General features: G+C 49.0%; 1 protein-coding gene across 4 annotated transcripts in view; it reads left to right on the top strand.

Annotated features, from left to right (window-relative positions):
- LOC140393268 (sideroflexin-3-like) overlaps window positions 1–20,491 on the top strand; it is an 85,726-nt gene that overhangs the window by 26,098 nt on the left and 39,137 nt on the right. For all 4 annotated transcript variants that reach the window (XM_072479553.1, XM_072479554.1, XM_072479555.1 and 1 more), the window contains 2 exons: window positions 13,346–13,516; window positions 15,328–15,426. In XM_072479553.1, coding sequence (XP_072335654.1) covers window positions 13,346–13,516; window positions 15,328–15,426 — 270 coding nt within the window. The remainder of the gene's footprint in view (window positions 1–13,345; window positions 13,517–15,327; window positions 15,427–20,491) is intronic.

The following is a 20,491-nucleotide window of genomic DNA, read 5'->3' as shown; positions in this document are numbered from 1 at the left end:
CCTCGCTGTCTTCAGGTGATGTCCCGGAGAACTGGAGAATAGCCAATGTTGTTCCTTTGTTTAAGAAGGGTAGCAAGGATAATCCAGGGAACTACAGGCCAGTGAGCCTTACGTCAGTGGAAGGGAAATTACTGGAGAGAATTCTTTGAGACAGGATCCACTATCATTTGGAAGCAAATGGACGTATTAGCGAGAGGCAGCACGGTTTTGTGAAGGGGAGGTTGTGTCTCACTAACTTGATAGAGTTTTTCGAAGAGGCCACAAAGATGATTGTTGCAGGTAGGGCAGTGGATGTTGTCTACATGGACTTCAGTAAGGCCTTTGACAAGGTCCCTCATGGCAGACTGGTACAAAAGGTGAAGTCACACGGGATCAGGGGTGAGATGGCAAGATGGATACAGAACTTTTTATGGCATAGAAGGCAGAGAGTAGCAATGGAAGGGTTCTTTTCTGATTGGAGGGCTGTGACTAGTGGTGTTCCGCAGGGATAAGTATTGGGACTTTGCTGTTCGTAGTATATATAAATTATTTGGAAGAAAATTTAACTGGTCTGATTAGTAAGTTTGCAGACGACACAAAGGTTGGTGGAATTGCGGATATCCTGTCAGAGGATACAGCAGGATTTAGATTGTTTGGAGACTTGGGCGGGGAGATGGCAGATTGAGTTTAATCCGGACAAATGTGAAGTAATGCATTTTGGAAGGTCTAATGCAGGTAGGGAATATCCAGTGAATGGTAGAATCCTGAAGAGTATTGACAGACCGAGAGATCTAGGTGTACAGGTCCACAGGTCACTGAAAGGGGCAACACAGGTGGAGAAGGTAGTCAAGAAGGCATACGGCATGCTTGCCTTCAGTGGCCGGGGCATTGAGTATAAGAATTGGCAAGTCATGTTGCAGCTGTGTAGAACCTTAGTTAGGCCACACTTGGAGTATGTGTTCAATTTTCTGGTCGCCACACTACCAGAAGGATGTGGAGGCTTTAGAGAGGGTGCAGAAGAGATTTATCAGGATGTTGTCTGGTATGGAGGGCATTAGCTATGAGGAGCGGTTGAATAAACTCGGTTTGTTCTCGCTGGAACGACGGAGGTTGAGGGGCGATCTGATAGAAGTCTCCAAAATTATGCGATGCATAGACCGAGTGGATGGTCAGAGGCTTTTTCCCAGGCTAGAGGGGCCAATTACTAGGGGCATAGGTTTAAGGTGCGAGAGGCAAGGTTTAGAGGAGATCTACGAGGCAAGTATTTTACACAGAGGGTAGTGGGTGCCTGGAACTCGCTGCCGGAGGAGGTGATGGAAGCAGGGATGATAGTGACGTTTAAGGGGCATCTTGACAAATACTTGAATAGGATGGGAATAGAGGGATACGGACCCCAGAAGTGCAGAAGGTTTTAGTTTAGACGGGCAGCATGGTCGGCGCAGGCTTTGAGGGCCGATGGGCCTGTTCCTGTGCTGTACTTTTCTTTGTTCTTTGTAATGGCTCCATCTGTTCCACCAAAATGAAAATTCAGGCCACAGTCCCATTATCTTAATTTTCTTTGACTTTCCCTAACTGTCCCCTCTTTGGCTCAATCCATTTGCTTTTGCTGAGCTGGAAATAAAAGCTGTACTTCCACAGGAAGATCTCTGTTGAATCACACCTAAGGCACTGCATACCTTGGTGCTACATCAAACTCCTTTGGAGATATTCGATTATTCAGATTCATTGGGTGGATTTTCTCTTTTATTTCCCCAGGGTCAACTTCGGAGGGAAGAGCAGTGAGTAACCCGCCAGCTACGTTGCTGGCTTTTCCCACCAAAACTTTGAACACTTTGGAGGAACAAAATCCAGGTGATGGGGCCCCAAGCCATCATGTAGCAGGATGGGCTCTGAAAGAATAGCATGAGAGACCCGCGCCGTCGGGAACTCGGCTGGTCGGGGGCGGAGCACGGGGGGAGTACCACGGGCAACGTCCTGAGGCCGTCCATACGGCCTGCGGCATACTCCGAGAGCAATTTTGGCGTCTGAGACCGGAGAATCCCACCCATGTGCTTTCAAAATATTGGAGCACCGTTCTTGCATCACTGGCGGGGACAATCGAGCAGGGAAATTCCACTGGTGTCAAAGTAGTTTCCCCACGATTCTCCACCTCCCCATCATTCCCTCCCAATGAAAAATCTCCCTCACTATCATTGGCCATAATCATCAGGGGTTCTTGCAATATTTCTCCAGGCATGAACATGACTAGCATGTTCTTGTATAATGTCAATTAAAATCTGTTAATAATAACTAAAAATACAAATAACTTGCATTTATGTAGCACCTGCATTTATAAGAATCTTTCGCATCTTGGGGGGTTCCAAAGCTCTTTGCAGCTAATGAATTACTATGAAGGTTGCTGCTTTTACTCTGTTGGGATAATCTGCACATCAGGTTCTGGAAACAGATGTTAGATAAATAACCAGTTTTATGGGCGTTTCACAGTAACTTCATTGAAGCCTACTTGTGACAATACGCGATTATTATTATTATTATGCGGTGTTGGTCACAGGATATATATTGGCCAGGACACTCTGAGAATTCTCCTGCTCTCCATTCTCAACCTTGCCCCTCGCCTGTGGTGTGGTGACCCTCAGGTTAAATCACCACCTTGCTCTCTCAATCAGGGGAGAGCAGCCTATGGTCCTCTGGGTCTTTGCCGACATTCATTCGTTCAGTGCAATGAAACCTTTAATGTTGTCCTGAGTAGCTCAGTGACAGTCCAGCACTCTTCTATGACTGCACTGAAGTGTCAGCCTAGATTTTGTGTTCAGGTCTCTGAATGGGACTTGAAGCTATGATCCTCACGTTCAGCGTTGAGCCAGCTACCACTGATCAAAATCTGCCACCAGTATCTGTCAGCAGTTAATTAAAATAAAAAAACAATTCATAAAATTACTTCCCCTTCCCCATGTCCCAGCTGATTAAGGTACTGAATAGCTAAAGTAGACCATCGGTTGATCTTGGCAAAGCGGTAATTGAAGTCACAACACATATCCTCCGTGTCCCTTGGCAATTTGAGGGAAAATTGTTCAAAGTTCCCACTTCTGTTGGCTATCTAAACACTCATGCTCAATATTTAGCTTCGTAGCTGAGGTCAGGTTTCTGACTACCATGGCCAAAATTGCCTACCGACTCTTTCCTGTCTAGACTTGCATCAATAGTTATCTAGGCCTGGAGCCAGATGACAACCAACACTGAGGAAATCATATCCCAGTTAAGGAGGCGAGATTGGCAGGAATGACATCTGGCAAGTAGGATATGAGTTACCACGTTGAATGACTATCTGTTGGGTCTCAGATATATTCTGCTAATCTGCTACAGAAACTCTTTTTAAAAAAAATTATAATTAAATCATATCATGGAATACAACTTAGGGGTCCTATGTTGCTGTTGCCTCTCTTTGCTAGTATTAGCGAACAGGAAGAAATTTGACATCGTGAACATATCTCATTTTGCCCATATAACTGAAGGAGCTAATGTCCAGCGGTGAGTTTAGGAGTAATTTGATCCTTTTGGTTCTGTCCCAAGCAGTCAAATTTATTAACTGCCTTGAACCTAGGAATTAGTCACTCTTTCACAGTGGGGCGGCTGCATACATTAATCGAATCTTTCGAAGTTAACATGCATTGATGGTAATTTCCATCATTTGTGAAAGCTGTGAACTGACGTAAGTATTTTACACACAGGTTTCCACCACCTGAAGCCCTGCAGTTGGCAGTACAGTATTACAGAGCTCTGCCAGTTGCAATATTTCATATCCTATTTTTTCACTGAAATCATTTGGCTACATTTCAGTCATTATAGGACAGTATTTCAGAACTCTGCCAGTTATAGAATTTCACAAACCACCATTTTTAAAAAAGACTGAAGTCATTTGACTTAAATTCAGTCTTTATTTTCGAAAGATAATGTGGTTGGCAAAATTAAATCTCACTGAAAGACGACTGTTGGGCCACTGGGCAGGGCAAGTCTTTCAGTTTCAAAGTTGTTCGGAAAACAAAAGTAGTTTTAAGAGATTTATATTTGTATTGGTAAACATTAGAAATATGGGGCTGGATTCTCTGTCGCACCGCGCCACATTTCTGGTTCAGCACGCTGGTGGGATGCTCTGTTTCGCCGGCTGGTCAATGGGGTTTCCCATTGTGGGGCAGCTCCACACCGTCGGCTGCCGGCAAAACGGAGCATTCTGACGGCGGAGAATCCAGCCCCAGGTATAGGGCGGAATCTTACCAGAATTTGGCTCACAGAAAATCGGTGTGGAACTCTCCAGTTCCTCAGACCAGGGGCTGGATTCTCTTTTGGGAGACTAAGCGCTGGGACGGGATTGCGTGCAGTTAGTGTTCCCGTTGCGGGCAACATTCGAGAAGCGAGTCATGCAAGTGGGCCAGCACCCGACCCACGTGAATTTAGAGCAATTCCCATTCCCGCTGTCTTCACATTCGCTGGGATAGGAATTGACAAGCTGGAGCTGCTTATAAGTACTCCAGTCCCCACACAGTCTCATTCCAGCCAAGGAGACGGCTCCACAGAGACATGTGCTGAGATTTACTGAGTCAGAGCTTGATCGAATGCTGGACGCTGTGGAGGAGAGGAGGGACACCCTCTTCCCTCGGCACAAACCCACAATTTTTAACAGGGCCTGGGAGGAGGTGGCAGAGGTGGTAACCCTCCCAAGCTCACACCATGTCTCTTGCCTTTGGTCTTGCACTATTACCAACAGATGAGGCCGGGCTGTCCGGGGCCGCTGCCCCCAGCCACATCCCCAGCACACCCTGGAGCACCAGTCCGGGGAAGACACCGACTTCTTGTCACTGCTGTCACCTACACCCTCCACCATTGCAGAGACCATCACCTCGGTGGGCATTTTGGTGTAGAGGCCCTGCTGCGCACTTCATACCTGCTGCAGTACACAAGGTGGAGGTAGGGACTCCCGAAGGAGTGAGTGGTTGGAGGGCTGCCCGATACCAAGAAACGGCTGTGGTACAGACCGGTGCTGCGCTTCTGGAAGGTATGATCCCATCACTGGTACAGATGCAAACACAGAGCCAGGATTTGCAGGAGGGGGTGTCAACAACTTTCCAGCACCTACTGGTGCAGCTGAAACAGTCGAACCACCTTCAGGCCCAGGAGATTTTGCCGACAATGCGTGGTACCCAAGCCAACACTGAACGGGCGGCATCTGCAATGGAAGCCGTGGGACAAGAAGTCAGAGCCATGGGTCAAGACGTCCAAAGCTTGGGGCACACTGTGCAGTCGATGGCTAAGGTGCAGGACAGGGTAGCCCAGTCAAAGGCAGACTTGTCTCGGGCACACATGGACATTGCTGCGGTGTTCCAGAGCTTGGCCCAGTCACAAAGGGCCGTGGCTGAGGGCGTTGAGAGCATTGGCCAGGCGCTGACTGATCTTGCCAGTGACAAAGAGAAATGCCATAATCTCAGAGGGATATTGCACAGTGACAGAGGTACATGACTGAGGCAGTGAGGGACATGCCCCTCAGCGAGTGAGACATGTCCCAGTCTCGGTGCTCCATGGTTGAAGGTTTTGAGACCATGGCTCAGACGAGAGCAGGCATCCAGGACTGGCAGCACCAGGTGACGATAGAGCCTCCGGAGTTCACTCTGGCCTCACTTCCATCCCATGGAGCAGGGCAGAGGTCATCGAGAACCCCGAGGGAGGAGGACGTGAAGGGGACCATGCCGGTGCTTCCCACGGGGGAGGTTCTGGAAGACCTCGGTGCTTCAGAATCTCCCCAACCTGATACTGGCGCATCTGGTGGGCAGAACAGAGCCACACGTCGTCACCTGTGACACCCGAAGGTCGGCCGGGCCCACCCAGGTTCAGGCCAAAGGGCAAGACTCCCAGCAGGTCATCTCCACGCCAGATGTGCTGTCTGGGGTAACGCCTAGCAGGAGCATGAGAGCAGGGAAAATTAGAAAGTTAGACACCCCTTAAGTTGGCGAGAGTGTAGCACACCGGTGATAGATAGGGATTAGGGCACAACAATGCATTTAGCTTCCAGTAAATGTTTTTTCACCAACATTCCAACCTGCCTCTCTATTCTGGCAGCATCTGTAGGGAGAGAAAAGAGCTAACGTTTCGAGTCCGATGACTCTTTGTCAAAGCTAACAGACATAGAAAGTGGGAAATATTTATACTGTGGAGTGAGAATGAAAGATGAATCATAGCCACAGAAACCCAGGGAAACCGGGTGCTAATGGCCACAGAAACCAAGTAAGAAATCTTACACCAGGTTAAAGTCCAACAGGTTTGTTTCAAACACTAGCTTTTGGAGCACTGCTCCTTCCTCACATTCACCTGAGGAAGGAGCAGTGCTCCGAAAGCTAGTGTTTGAAACAAACCTGTTGGACTTTAACCTGGTGTTGTAAGACTTCTTACTGTGTTCACTCCAGTCCAGCGCCGGCATCTCCACATCACAGAAACCAAGGGGAAAGAGTGCTAATGGCAGTCCCCAGAGATGTGAAAGGTCAAACAGCAGGGAAACTAACATCAGAGGATGAACTGTAGATGTGGGGGGAGGGGAAGGGGGAAGCATAGAGAAGGTCTTTCTTAATATACATAGAAGAGAAAGGTGAAGGAAAGGTGGACAAGATGCAATACGATACTTTGATTCAAAGTATTGCATGACTTGCATTCAAAGTGTCATATTGCTTCTTTGACTTTGTCTATATATATATATATTTTATATATATATATATATATGTTTCTCAACCCATCTCTTCATTCACCTGAAGGAGCAGTGCTCCAAAAGCTAGTGATTCGAAACAAACCTGTTGGACTTTAAAAAAATAAATTTAGTGTGCCCAATTAATTTTTTCCAATTAAGGGGCAATTTAGCGTGGCCAATCCACCTACCCTGCACATCTTTGGGTTGTGGGGACGAAACCCATGCAAACACGGTGAGAATGTGCAAACTCCACACGGACAGTGAGCCGGGATTGAACCTGGGACCTCAGCGCCGTGAGACTGCAGGGCTAACCCACTGCGCCACCATGCTGCCCAACCTGTTGGACTTTAACCTGGTGTTGTAAGACTTCTTACTGAAGCCTTCGTCGGCAGAGGCAGTCCAGCCGATCCTCGAAAGACAGGCATCAACGGTATATGCGTGCCTTAATGCGACACCTCCTTCGCACCTCCTCCTCGACCTGTGGAACGGTCGGCAATTGAGCCTCACTGGCTGGCCCCTGCTCTTCTGTGGCAGGCTCCTCTTGTGCAGGTCCATTCCTGAGCTGAGGGTTGCTCCTCCAGCCTCCATGCATCTGCAACGGCAGCTGCCGCCATGTAGACAGCGAACATTGCAGCTGAAATTCATTATCTGCAGGAGGAGAAAAGAGAAGACATGGGGCGGGATTCTCCCCTACCAGCGGGGCGGGGGGGTTCCGGCGTAATGGAGTGGCGGGAACCACTCTGCCGTCGGGCCGCCCCAAAGGTGCGGAATTCTCCACACCCTTAGGGGCCAAGGCCTCACCTTGAGGGGCTAGGCCCGCGCCGGAGTGGTTTCCCCTCCGCCGGCTGGTGGGAAAATCCTTTGGCGCCACGCAGCCGGCGCCGAAAGGTCTTCGCCGGGCGCCGCATGCGCGGGAGCGTCAGCGGCCGCTCACTGCATCCCCGCGCATGCACAGGGGAGGGGTCTTTTCCGCCTGCGCCATAGTGACGACCATGACGAAGGCGGATGAAAAAGAGTGCCCCCACGGCACAGGCCCGCCCGCGGATCGATGGGCCCCGATCACGGGCCAGGCCACCGTGGGGGCTTCCCCCGGGGTCAGATCACCCCGCGCCCCCCCCTCAGGACCCCAGAGCCTGCCCGCGCCGCCTTGTCCTGCCGATCAAAAGGAGGTTTAATGCATGCCGGTGGGCGAGGGTTGACAGCGGCGGGACTTCGGCCCATCGCGGGCCGGAGAATCGCTGGGGGTGGGCCCGCCAACCGACGCGATTCCCGCCGACCGGCGTGGTGCGATTCCCTCCCCCGCCAAATCCCTGGTAGCGGAGAATTCAGGACACGGGGGCGGGATTCACGCCGGCCCCCGGCGATTCTCCGACCCGGTGGGGGTCAGAGAATCGCGCCCAGAGTGTCAAGATGAGTATGCCCTTGCCCATCGAATGCCACCAGGTTCCATGGTGACCTTGAGCACCACCCTCAACATGAAACCCCACTCCACCCCTTAGCCGGCACCCCGATATGTTGTCGTTGGCAATGCATCCCTGTCCCCATCAGAGCGTGACACCGGGCCTGTGATGTGGGAACGTATTAGCCGGATATCAGAGTTTGTGTTTACAGTGGAAGTCTGTCGACTCAAAGAAATTGTAAAAGAGGTTGCTGTAAAACCTGGAGTAAATTTTCTGGGAGCAGTGGAGTGGAAGCTCTGTTCAAAAGAGGTCTTTGCAAAACATGGAATGGATTTTGGAATCAAACTTGCTAATGGAAAACCTCATTGCGAGAAAAGGTTTTTAAACCTGTTTTTGGGAGTCGAGTTTGGAAGCCCTCATGTGACAATTATAAGGGGATTCCGAAGAGAAATTCACAGTCCATAACTTGGGTTCAGAGTGGAGAGTGTGTTTGACCACAGCCAATCAGTGTGTTTTAAAAAAAAGACTTTGTGCACGAATGATACCATTGTAATTTCCGAATGGTACCGTATCATCTGTATTAATCTTAAAAACTGATAACCTAAGGGAGGAGGAAGGAGTATTATATTGGAATCCATTATTTCATGTTTAACAATTTTCCCCCTCCTAGTTGTTAAAACCTATTGGCAGTCCTGTGACTCTGTTCCTCTAAGTTTGATTTTTTTTTTTAAAGTTCTGGGGCGGGTTTCTCCGTAGCCCGCGCCGAAATCGGGAACAGCGATCGGGCGGAGAATGGCTCCCAACGCCGGGATCGGGGCAGGTGCCGGTTTGACACTGGGTCGTGATGCTCCGCCCCCTCCAAATCGCCGTCATCGGGACGCGCACTGTGCACAGTCGCAACGCCGCTGGCGTATCATCAGCTAGCCCACCCCGCGATGCCCCGCCTCCGATGGGCCGGGTTCCCGGCGGTGTAGGCCACGTGTGGCCCCAGTGGTCGAGAACTTCAAGATGTTTTGCTTTTATCAATGCTTTGCCCCCCCGTAACAGTCCTTGGGGTCCATATTTTGAGATGCATTATAAGTGAGACCGCATTATTCCATTGCGGGCGGCTAACACTCAGGCTCAACGTCTCAGTGTCAGGGCCAATATAGAACATAGAACATTACAGCGCAGTACAGGCCCTTCGGCCCTCGATGTTGCGCCGACCTGTGAAACCACTCTAAAGCCCATCTACACTATTCCCTTATTGTCCATATGTCTATCCAATGACCATTTGAATGTCCTTAGTGTTGGCGAGTTCACTACTGTTGCAGGCAGGGCATTCCACGCCCCTACCACTCCCTGAGTAAAGGACCTACCTCTGACATCAGTCTTATATCTATCACCCCTCAATTTAAAGGTATGTCCCCTCATGCTAGACATCACCATCCGAGGAAAAAGGCTCTCACTGTCCACCCTATCCAATCCTCTGATCATCTTGTATGCCTCAATTAAGTCACCTCTTAACCTTCTTCTCTCTAACGAAAACAGCCTCAGGTCCCTCAGCCTTTCCTCATAAGATCTTCCCTCTATACCAGGCAACATTCTGGTAAATCTCCTCTGCACCCTTTCCAATGCTTCCACATCCTTCCTATAATGCAGCGACCAGAATTGCACGCAATACTCCAAATGCGGCCGCACCAAAGTGTTGTATAGCTGCAACATGACCTCATGGCTCCTAAACTCAATCCCTCTACCAATAAAAGCTAACACACCGTATGCCTTCTTAACAACCCTCTCAACCTGGGTGGCAACTTTCAGGGATCTATGTACATGGACACCGAGATCTCTCTGCTCATCCACACTGCCAAGAATCTTACCATTAGCCCAGTACTTTGTCTTCCTGTTATTTCTTCCAAAATGAATCACCTCACACTTTTCTGCATTAAACTCCATTTGCCACCTCTCAGCCCAGCGCTGCAGCTTATCTATGTCCCTCTGTAACTTGTAACATCCTTCCGCACTGTCCACAACTCCACCGACTTTAGTGTCATCTGCAAATTTACTCACCCATCCTTCTACGCCCTCCTCCAGGTCATTTATAAAAATGACAAACAGCAGTGGCCCCAAAACAGATCCTTGTGGTACACCACTAGTAACTGGACTCCAGTCTGAACATTTCCAATCAACCACCATCCTCTGTCTTCTTCCAGCTAGCCAATTTCTGATCCAAACTGCTAAATCACCCTGAATCTCATGCCTCCGTATTTTCTGCAGTAGCCTTATCAAATGCTTTACTGAAATCCATATACACCACATCAACTGCTTTACCCTCATCCACCTGTTTGGTCACCTTCTCAAAGAACTCTATAAGGTTTGTGAGGCACGACCTACCCTTCACAAAACCGTGAGGCACGACCTACCCTTCACAAATTCCTGACATATCTATAGAAAGCTTTAGGGTTATCCTTGATCCTACCTGCCAAAGACTTCTCGTGTCCCCTCCTGGCTCTTCTTAGCTCTCTCTTTAGGTCCTTCCTAGCTAACTTGTAACTCTCGAGCACCCTAACTGAACCTTCATGTCTCATCTTTACACCAGTCTCCTTCTTCCTCTTGACAAGTGTTTCGACTGCTTTAGTAAACCACGGTTCCCTCACTCGACCACTTCCTCCCTGCCTGACAGGTACATACTTATCAAGGACACGCAGTAGCTGTTCCTTGAACAAACTCCACATTTCCATTGTGCCCATCCCCTGCAGTTTTCCTCTCCATCCGATGTATCCTAAATCTTGCCTCATCGCATCATAATTGCCGTTCCCCCAGATATAACTCTTGCCCTGTGGTATATACCTGTCCCTTTCCATCACTAAAGTAAACTTAATCGAATTGTGGTCACTATCACCAAAGTGCTCACCTACCTCCAAATCTAACACCTGTCCTGGTTCATTACCCAGTACCAAATCCAATATGGCCTTGCCTCTCATTGGCCTATCTACATACTGTGTCAGGAAACCCTCCTGCACACATTGGACAAAAACGGACCCATCTAATGTACTCTAACTATAGCGTTTCCAGTCAATATTTGGAAAGTTAAAGTCCCCCATAACAACTATCCTGTTGCTTTCGCTCCTATCCAGAATCACCTTTGCAATCCTCTCCTCTACATCTCTGGAACTTTTCGGAGGCCTATAGAAAACCCCTAACAGGGTGACCTCTCCTTTCCTGTTTCTAACCTCAGCCCATACTACCTCAGTAGGCGAGTCCTCATCAAACGTCCTTTCTGCCACCGTAATACCGTTAGTCCTTGACTAACAATGCCACCCCTCCCCCTCTTTTACCACCTTCCCTGAGCTTACTGAAATATCTAAATCCCGGCACCTGCAACAACCATTCCTGTCCCTGCTCTATCCATGTCTCCAAAATGGCCACAACATCGAAGTCCCAGGTACCAACCCATGCCGCAAGTTCACCCACCTTATTCCGGATGCTCCTGGCATTGAAGAAATCACACTTTAAACCACCATCCTGCCTGCCGGTACACTCCTGCAACTTTGAAACCCTACTCATGACCTCACTACTCTCAACCTCCTGTATACTGGAGCTACAATTCAGGTCCCCAAGCCCCTGCTGAACTAGTTTAAACCCTCCCGAAGAGCATTAGCAAATTTCCCCCCCAGAATATTGGTACCCCTCTGGTCCAGGTGCAGACCATCCCGTTTGTAGAGGTCCCACTGACCCCAGAATGAGCCCCAATTATCCAGAAATCTGAAACCCTCCCTCCTGCACCATCCCTGTAGCCACGTGTTCAACTCCTCTCTCTCCCTATTCCTCGTCTCGCTGTCACGTGACACGGGTAACAACCCAGAGATAATAACTCTGTTTGTCCTAGATCTAAGTTTCCACCCTAGCTCCCTGAATTCCTGCCTTACATCCCCATCCCTTTTCCTACCTATATCGTTGGTACCTATGTCGACCACGACTTGGGGCTGCTCCCCCTCCCTCTTAAGGATCCCGAAAACACGATCCGAGACATCACGCACCCTGGCACCTGGGAGGCAACACACCAACCGTGAGTCTTTCCCGTTCCCCCAGAATCTCCTATCTATCCCCCTAGCTATGGAGTCTCCAATGACTAATGCTCTACTCCTCTCCCCCCTTCCCTTCTGAGCAACAGGGACAGACTCTGTGCCAGAGACCTGTACCCCATGGCTTAACCCTGGTAAGTCGTCGTCCCCCCCCCCCCTCCCCAAACAGTATCCAAAGCGGTATACTTATTACTAAGGGGAACGGCCACAGGGGATCCCTGTACTGACTGCTTCCTCCCAGCCTCTCTCACCGTCACCCATCTATCTTTGTTCTTCGGAGTAACTACATCCCTGAAGCTTCTATCTATGACCAACTCTGCCTCCCGAATGATCCGAAGTTCATCCAGCTCCAGCTCCAGTTCCCGAACGCGGTTTCTGAGGAGCTGGAGGTGGATGCACTTCCCACAGATGAAATCAGCAGGGACACTGACAGCATCCCTCACCTCAAACATTCTGCAGGAGGAACATTGCACGACCTTCCCTGTCATCCCCTCGAGATAAAAAAAAGAAAGAAAGAGCTTACCTGTTATTCACTCCCCTTCTCAGCAAACACTCACTCAGCAACCTCTGCGCCCCGCACGATAACACCTGAGGGAAAATAAATAAAAACTACTTACCAGTCACCAGCCAATCCCTTACCTGCAGGCTGTGACGTCACGGTTCAACTTTCCACTTCTCCCTGCCCTCAAGCCTTCCTCTTGATCCTTACAGCGGTTGTTTTTTTTTTTGGTTAGAGGAGGGGGTAGGGAGGGAAACACTGAAGAAGTGTTTTGGGTTTAAGTGTCACTTGACAAGAGCTCCTCCACAAACCACCTCCAAGTTAGGGTGAGCACACAGATGTATGCAAATTTCCCTTGCAAAATATCGGATGCATACCCCTACAGTTTCTAGTTCTTATGCTCCAACAATAAATGAATGAAGCAGGTGCTTTGTAAAATTACTCAAATAATTAAATGGCTGCTTTAAATTTCCCTTATCTTTGAACCAAGTTGCTGTCATAGTGGTGGGGGGGGGAAAGCTTGTGGCCACATCTGCAGAATAAAAATTTGGAGGTCCAAGGCAGACCCACATCGTTCGGAGTTCCAAGGACCAGGTTTTGGCAGAGCCCAAGTGGACGTTAATTCTGTGACAACTGGACTGTTTTGCGTGCAACTCCCGTGTTTTTGATTTTTCAGGCATGGCAAGGTCCGACCGGGACTAACTGAAGATGAGCTTTGGCGAGCAAAATACATCTACGATTCAGCTTTTCATCCGGACACAGGTGAAAAGATGCTCCTGGTTGGGCGGATGTCTGCACAGGTCCCAATGAATATGACCATCACTGGATGCATGCTCACGTTTTACAGGCAAGTTCCAAAAACACAACCTGTGCTTTCATGGGCAGTTTATAATCCCATCGCCTGGTTAACGATACAGCATTCCGAACAAACCAGTCCTATATTTGCTCATGGATAAAAGTTCATGGGCGAGCAGTTAATCTGTACTTAGTTTAATACACTGTGCACCTCAGTGGCATCAAATGCTATTGACAGTATGACTCTGGCTGAAATATCATCCAGACTATTATGAAGTAAATATTTTTTTCCTTGGTTATATCCATAGATATGACAAATTAAGAAAAATATTGCATTTATATGCTGTCTCCCAGGTTCTCAGGATACCCCAAAATGGTTTACGCATGTACTGTAGACAAACACCAACACCAATTTGCATGCAACAAAGCCCCAGAAACAGCAATTAGATAAATGATTTGTTGACCGTTTTGGTAAGATTGTATGTTACGTACGGAGAGAATATTTCTCCTCTTTTGGATTAGTGCCCTGCAGTCTGTTGTTACACCCAACATCAGAGGGCAGCTAGCGCCTCAATTTAAAATCTTATCCCGAAGACGACACCTCCAACAGTGCGGCAACCCCCTCGGTTACTGCAATGAATTGTCAGCCTAGACTGCTGCTCAAGTCTCTCAGCGCAGTTTTTAAAAATTAAAGCTGTTCGTTTTTTTAACTAATTTAGTTTTTTTTTTGATCAGAAATAAAATTGCAAAAGGTGGTTTGTGTTCATTGTGTGTCCAAAGTCTCTTCTGTTTACCTTTGTTGACTTGTCAAAACCCAGATTATTTTAAGGCTGGCGTTAGCTTGATTAAGAATCAGATGTGATGCCGAAGCATTGAAACAAATGTCGTGACAAATTGAACTGTTTTGTGTCAGTTGTGCTTTTTCTTTTGAGCTCTCATTTGGAAAAAAAAACGCAGTTGCATGGATGAAGGAGCTCTTTAATTGCTTTGCTTACTTACTGTGTTAAACAAAAATTGAAATGTAATCAGCATTTCCTCAAGTCACTTGAACTAGTGTGTGACTTGCTTCAGATTAACCAGAAATCTGATTTTGACTCTTACTCCCTGCTAATTGTTTGCGAAACAGGTCAGATTTGCCTGGGGCAAATACTATGCCTTCAAAACCAGCTATTGTTTGATCATTTTTTTTACATTTGTCCATGGGGCGTGGGCATCACTGGCTGGGCCAGCATTTGTTGCCCATCCCTGAGGGCATTTAAGAGTCCACCATTGCCGTGGATCTGGAGTCACATGTAGACCAGACCGGGTAAGGATGGCAGATTTCCTTCCCTAAAGGACATTCGTGAACCAGATGGGTTTTTACGACAATCGACAATGGCTTCATGGTCATCTTTTAGACTTTTAATTCCAGATTTTCCTTGATTTCAAATTTCACCATCTGCCACGGGGTGATTCAAACCCGGGTCCCCAGAGCATGACTCTGGGTCTCTGGTTACTAGTCCAGTGATAACTCCACTACGCCACTGCCACGATTGTATATCAGTTAGGTATTAAGTATATTCAGGTGGCGGAATGTATGTGTAGCCACATATGTATATAGAAACAAGAATTATGGTTGGAGGTGCATGTAATGTGTGACTCTGTAAATAGAAACTTGTAAGTGCATAAAGACTTCACTTCAGTTCTACCATTCGCCGCCCTGGCTGAATTGTACCATGGCTTGAGGAGGATTAAATATGAGCCATGAAGAGATAGAGCATGAAATGGCCGATTGTTCCTCACAGATGTGCTTGTGTATTAAGCCTAGCTCCTCTGCACAGAGCAGGATGTCATTGGATTCTTAACGTGTATCCTCTTTGACAGGACAACTCCAGCAGTAATCTTTTGGCAATGGGCCAATCAATCCTTCAATGCAATTGTCAACTATACCAACCGAAGTGGAGACGCACCACTGACAGTGGGGTAGGTAACTCTGGGTCACTTACAGCAACACTCATGGAGGGTAGCTAACCTCAATGGTTTTATTTCAACTGCTAGGGCACTGATGAGTTTTATCATCATGAGTTAACATCATTATGAGTTTTGAAATAAATGGGTAAAGGGAATCCGAACAGAGGAAATTAAATTGTGTTGGGTCGCGGATGCAATTCTACTGTTTTTGGAAGAATTGTGCCCCCAGTCATTTCAATCCAATTATTGCTTTTTTTCTCTCTCCGTTTCCTTTGATTTGAGCATTTTCAACCCTATTCTGTAATTACTGTACAGTACTGTCAATATATCTGGACAAGGTTGTAAAAATAATCTTTTTATTCTCCACATTTTCCCAAACAACAAAAGAAAAACAAACAAAATAACAATCCCCCAAAAATAACTCCCTCAATATACAGTCTGATACATCCATTCGTACATTCCAAGTAAAGGTTAACAACAAAACAGTGAACCAGCCCCCCCCCCCCCCTGAAAATGCATGCTAAACAGTCCCCGTGAGCTCACATTTCACCTACCCCAGGGTCAACAAGGTTCCCCCGCCATGCCGAGGCATATGGTGGAGAAGCTGACCTCCAACCCAACAGGACCCGCCTCCAGGCAATCAGCGAGGCGAAGGCTAAAACATCTGCCCCCGCACCTGCCTGCAGCTCGGGCCAGTCCGACACCCCGAAAATGGTTTCTTTTTTAAAAAAAATATATTTTATTCAAATTTTTTGGCCAAACATAACAATACAAAGATTTTCCTTTTTAAAAACAATAAAACAGTATAAATAACAGTGGCCGGTTTTAACAAATAAATAAATAATATATATAAAATAATAAAATAAAAAATACTAAGTGGCAACTGCCTTATCAAAAATAATAACTCTCCAAAACTAAAATCCAACAATCCAATATGTATAACCTAATACAAATATCTATACATATACAGAGACATCCCTGAGGACCCGCCCGGGCCCCCCCCCCCCCCGGTTGCCGCTGTTACCTTCCCATTCCCTCTATCGTTCTGCGAGGTAGTCAATGAACGGTTGCCACCGCCTGGTGAATCATTGAGCTGAACCCCTTCATGCGAACTTTATCCGTTCGAGTTTTATGAACCCTGCCATGTCATTTATCCAGATCTCCACGCCCGGGGGTTTGGCTTCCTTCCACATAAGCAATATCCTTCGCCGGGCTACTAGGGACGCAAAGGCCAAAACATCAGGCTCTTTCGCCTCCTGCACTTCCGGCTCTTCTGCAACCCCGAATATAGCCAACCCCCAGCCTGGCTCGACCCGGACCCCCACCACCTTCGAAAGCATCTTTGCCACCTCCACCCAGAACCCCTGTAGTGCCGGACATGACCAAAACATGTGGGTGTGGTTTGCTGGGCTTCTCGAGCATCTCCCACACCTATCCTCTACCCCGAAAAATTTACTGAGCTGTGCTCCGGTCATATGCGTCCTGTGTAGAACCTTGAATTGTATCAGGCTTAGTCTGGCGCACGAGGACAACGAGTTTACCCTACGTAGGGCATCAGCCCACAGCCCCTCCTCAATCTCTTCCCCCAGCTCTTCTTCCCATTTCCCCTTCAGCTCATCCACCATGATTTCCCTCTCGTCCCTCATTTCCCTGTATATATCCGACACCCTACCATCCCCCACCCATGTCTCTGAGATCACTCTATCCTGAACCCCCTGCGTCGGGAGCTGCGGGAATTCCCTCACCTGTTGCCTCGCAAAAGCCCTCAGTTGCATGTACCGAAATGCATTCCCTTGGGGCAACCCATATTTTTCCGTCAGCGCTCCCAGACTCTCAAACGTCCCATCTACGAACAGATCTCTCAGTTGCACTACCCCAACTCTTTGCCATGCTCCAAATCCCCCATCCATTCTCCCCGGGACAAACCTGTGGTTATTTCTTATCGGGGACCGCACCGAGGCTCCCGTCCTTCCCCTATGCCGTCTCCACTGCCCCCAAATTTTTAGTGTTGCCACCACCACTGGACTTGTGGTGTATTTCTTCGGGGAGAAAGGCAACGGCGCCGTCACCATTGCTTGTAGGCTGGTCCCCTTGCAGGACGCCATCTCCAATCTCTTCCACGCCGCTCCCTCCCCTTCTCCCATCCACTTACACACCATTGAGATATTGGCGACCCAGTAATATTCACTTAGGCTCGGTAGTGCCAGCCCCCCCCCTATCCCTACTACGCTGCAAGAACCCCCTCCTCACTCTCGGGGTCTTCCCGGCCCACACAAAACTCATGACACTTTTCTCAATTCTCTCGAAAAAAGCCTTCGTGACCATCACCGGAAGGCACTGAAACACAAAGAGGAATCTCGGGAGGACTACCATTTTAACCGCCTGCACCCTACCCACCAGTGACAGGGACACCATATCCCATCTCTTAAATCCTCCTCCATCTGTTCCACCAATCGTGTTAAATTAAGCCGGTGTAAGGTTCCCCAATTCCTGGCTATCTGAATCCCTAAGTATCGGAAATCTCTTGTTACCTTCCTCAGCGGTAAGTCATCTATTCCCCTGCTCTGCTCCCCCGGGTGCACCACAAACAATTCACTTTTCCCCATATTCAATTTGTACCCCGAGAATTCCCCAAACTCCCTAAGTGTCTGCATTATCTCAGGCATCCCCTCCACTGGGTCCGCAACATACAGCAATAAATCATCTGCATACAAAGATACCCGGTGTTCTTCTCCTCCCCTAAGCACTCCCCTCCACTTCCTGGAGCCCCTCAGTGCTATGGCCAGGGGCTCAATCGCCAATGCAAACAGTAACGGAGACAGGGGACACCCCTGCCTCGTCCCTCTATGAAGACGGAAGTAATCAGACCTCTGTCTGTTCGTGACCACCCTCGCCACCGGGGCCCTATACAGCAGCTGTACCCAATCGATATACCCTTCTCCAAAACCAAATCTCCTCAGCACCTCCCACAGATAATCCCACTCCACTCTATCGAATGCTTTCTCGGCGTCCATCCGCCTCCCCCTATGGCGGGGGCATCATCATTACCCCTAGCAACCTCCGTATGTTCGTGTTCAGCTGTCTCCCCTTCACGAACCCGATTTGGTCCTCGTGGACCACCCCCGGGACACAGTCCTCTATCCTCGTCGCCATCACCTTGGCCAGGATCTTAGCATCTACATTTAAAAAGGAAATGGGCCTGTAGGACCCGCATTGCAGCGGGTCTTTTTCCTTCTTCAAAAGGAGCGATATCGTTGCCTCCGACATAGTCGGGGGCAGCTGCCCCCTTTCCCTAGCCTCATTAAAGGTTCTCGTCAAAAGCGGGGTCAGTAAGTCCAGATACTTCCTATACAATTCCATCGGGAATCCGTCCGGTCCCGGGGCCTTCCCCACCTGCATGCTCCCAATCCCTTTCACCACCTCCTCCATCTCAATCTGTGCTCTCAGTCCCGCCCTCTCCTGCTCCTTCACCTTAGGGAATTCCAGCTGATCCAAGAAACACATCATTTTCTCCTTCCCTTCCGGGGGCTGAGCCTTATATAACCTTTCATAAAATGCGTTGAACACCCCGTTCACTCTCTCCGCTCCCCGTTCCATCTCTCCCTCCTCATATCTCACCCCACCTATCTCCCTCGCTGCTCCCCTCTTCCTCAATTGGTGGGCCAGTAGCCTTCTCTCCATACTCATACTGTACACCCTGTGCCCTCCTCCACTGTGCCTCTGCCTTACCCGTGGTCAGCAGGTCAAATTCTACGTGTAGCCTTTGTCTTTCCCTGTACAGTCCCTCCTCCGGTGCCTCCGCATATTGCCTGTCCACCCTCAAAAGTTCTTTCAGCAATCGCTCCCTTTCTTTACCCTCCTGCTTTCCTTTATGTGCCCTTATGGATATCAGTTCCCCTCTAACCACCGCCTTCAACGCCTCCCAGACCACTCCCACCTGAACCTCCCCATTGTCATTAAGCTCCAAGTACCTTTCAATACACCCCCTCACCCTTAGACATACCCCCTCATCTGCCAATAATCCCATATCCATTCTCCAGAGCGGGTGCTGTTCTTTTTCCTCTCCTACCTCCAGGTCCACCCAATGTGGAGCGTGGTCCGAAATAGCTATGGCCGTATATTCCGTCCCTGTCACCTTCGGAATCAGTGCCCTTCCCAATACAAAAAAGTCTATCCGTGAGTATACTTTGTGGACATAGGAGAAAAACGAGAACTCCTTACTCCTAGGCCTACTAAATCTCCAGGGGCCTACCCCTCCCATCTGCTCCATGAAGTCCTTGAGCACCCTGGCCGCTGCCGGCCTCCTCCCGGTCCTGGAGCTCGATCTGTCCAGCCCTGGATCAAGCACCGTATTGAAGTCTCTCCCCATTACCAACTTGCCCGCCTCCAGGTCCGGGATACGTCCCAGCATACGCCTCATAAAATTTGCATCATCCCAGTTCGGGGCATATACGTTCACCAGAACCACTGCCTCCCCTTGCAATCTGCCACTCACCATCACGTATCCACCCCCACTATCCGCCACTATGGTCTTTGCCTCAAACAGTACCCGTTTTCCCACTAAGATAGCCACCCCCCTGTTCTTCGCATCTAAACCCGAATGAAACACCTGCCCCACCCATCCTTTACGTAGTCTGACCTGGTCTATCAGTTTCAGATGCGTCTCCTGCAACATAACCACATCTGCCTTTAATTTCTTTAGGTGTGCGAGTACCCGTGCCCTTTTAATCGGCCCGTTCAGCCCTCTCACGTTCCACGTGATCAGCCGGGTTGGGGGGCTCTTTACCCCCCCCCCCTTGTCGACTAGCCATCCCCTTTTTTAACCCAGCTCCTCACCCAGTTCCCACGTACCCGTATATCCCCCCGACGGCGCCCTCCCGCCTCGACCACCCCACCCCATAATAGCTCCCCCTTCTCCTTAGCAGCAGCAACCCAGTTAACCCCCCGCCCTCCGCTAGATCCCTTTCTAGCGTAGTTGCACCCCCCATGTTGCTCCCAGAAGTCAGCGAACTCTGGCTGACCTCTGCTTCCCCCCTTGTCCGAGGCCCCCTCCTTCCTGCGTCCCTGTTCCCGCCAT

The sequence above is a fragment of the Scyliorhinus torazame genome, chromosome 16 (genome assembly GCF_047496885.1).
Source record: "Scyliorhinus torazame isolate Kashiwa2021f chromosome 16, sScyTor2.1, whole genome shotgun sequence".
NCBI classification, from domain to species: domain Eukaryota; kingdom Metazoa; phylum Chordata; class Chondrichthyes; order Carcharhiniformes; family Scyliorhinidae; genus Scyliorhinus; species Scyliorhinus torazame.
The sequence above is the reverse complement of the archived record's forward strand: the minus strand, read 5'-3'. Positions and strand labels throughout refer to the sequence as shown.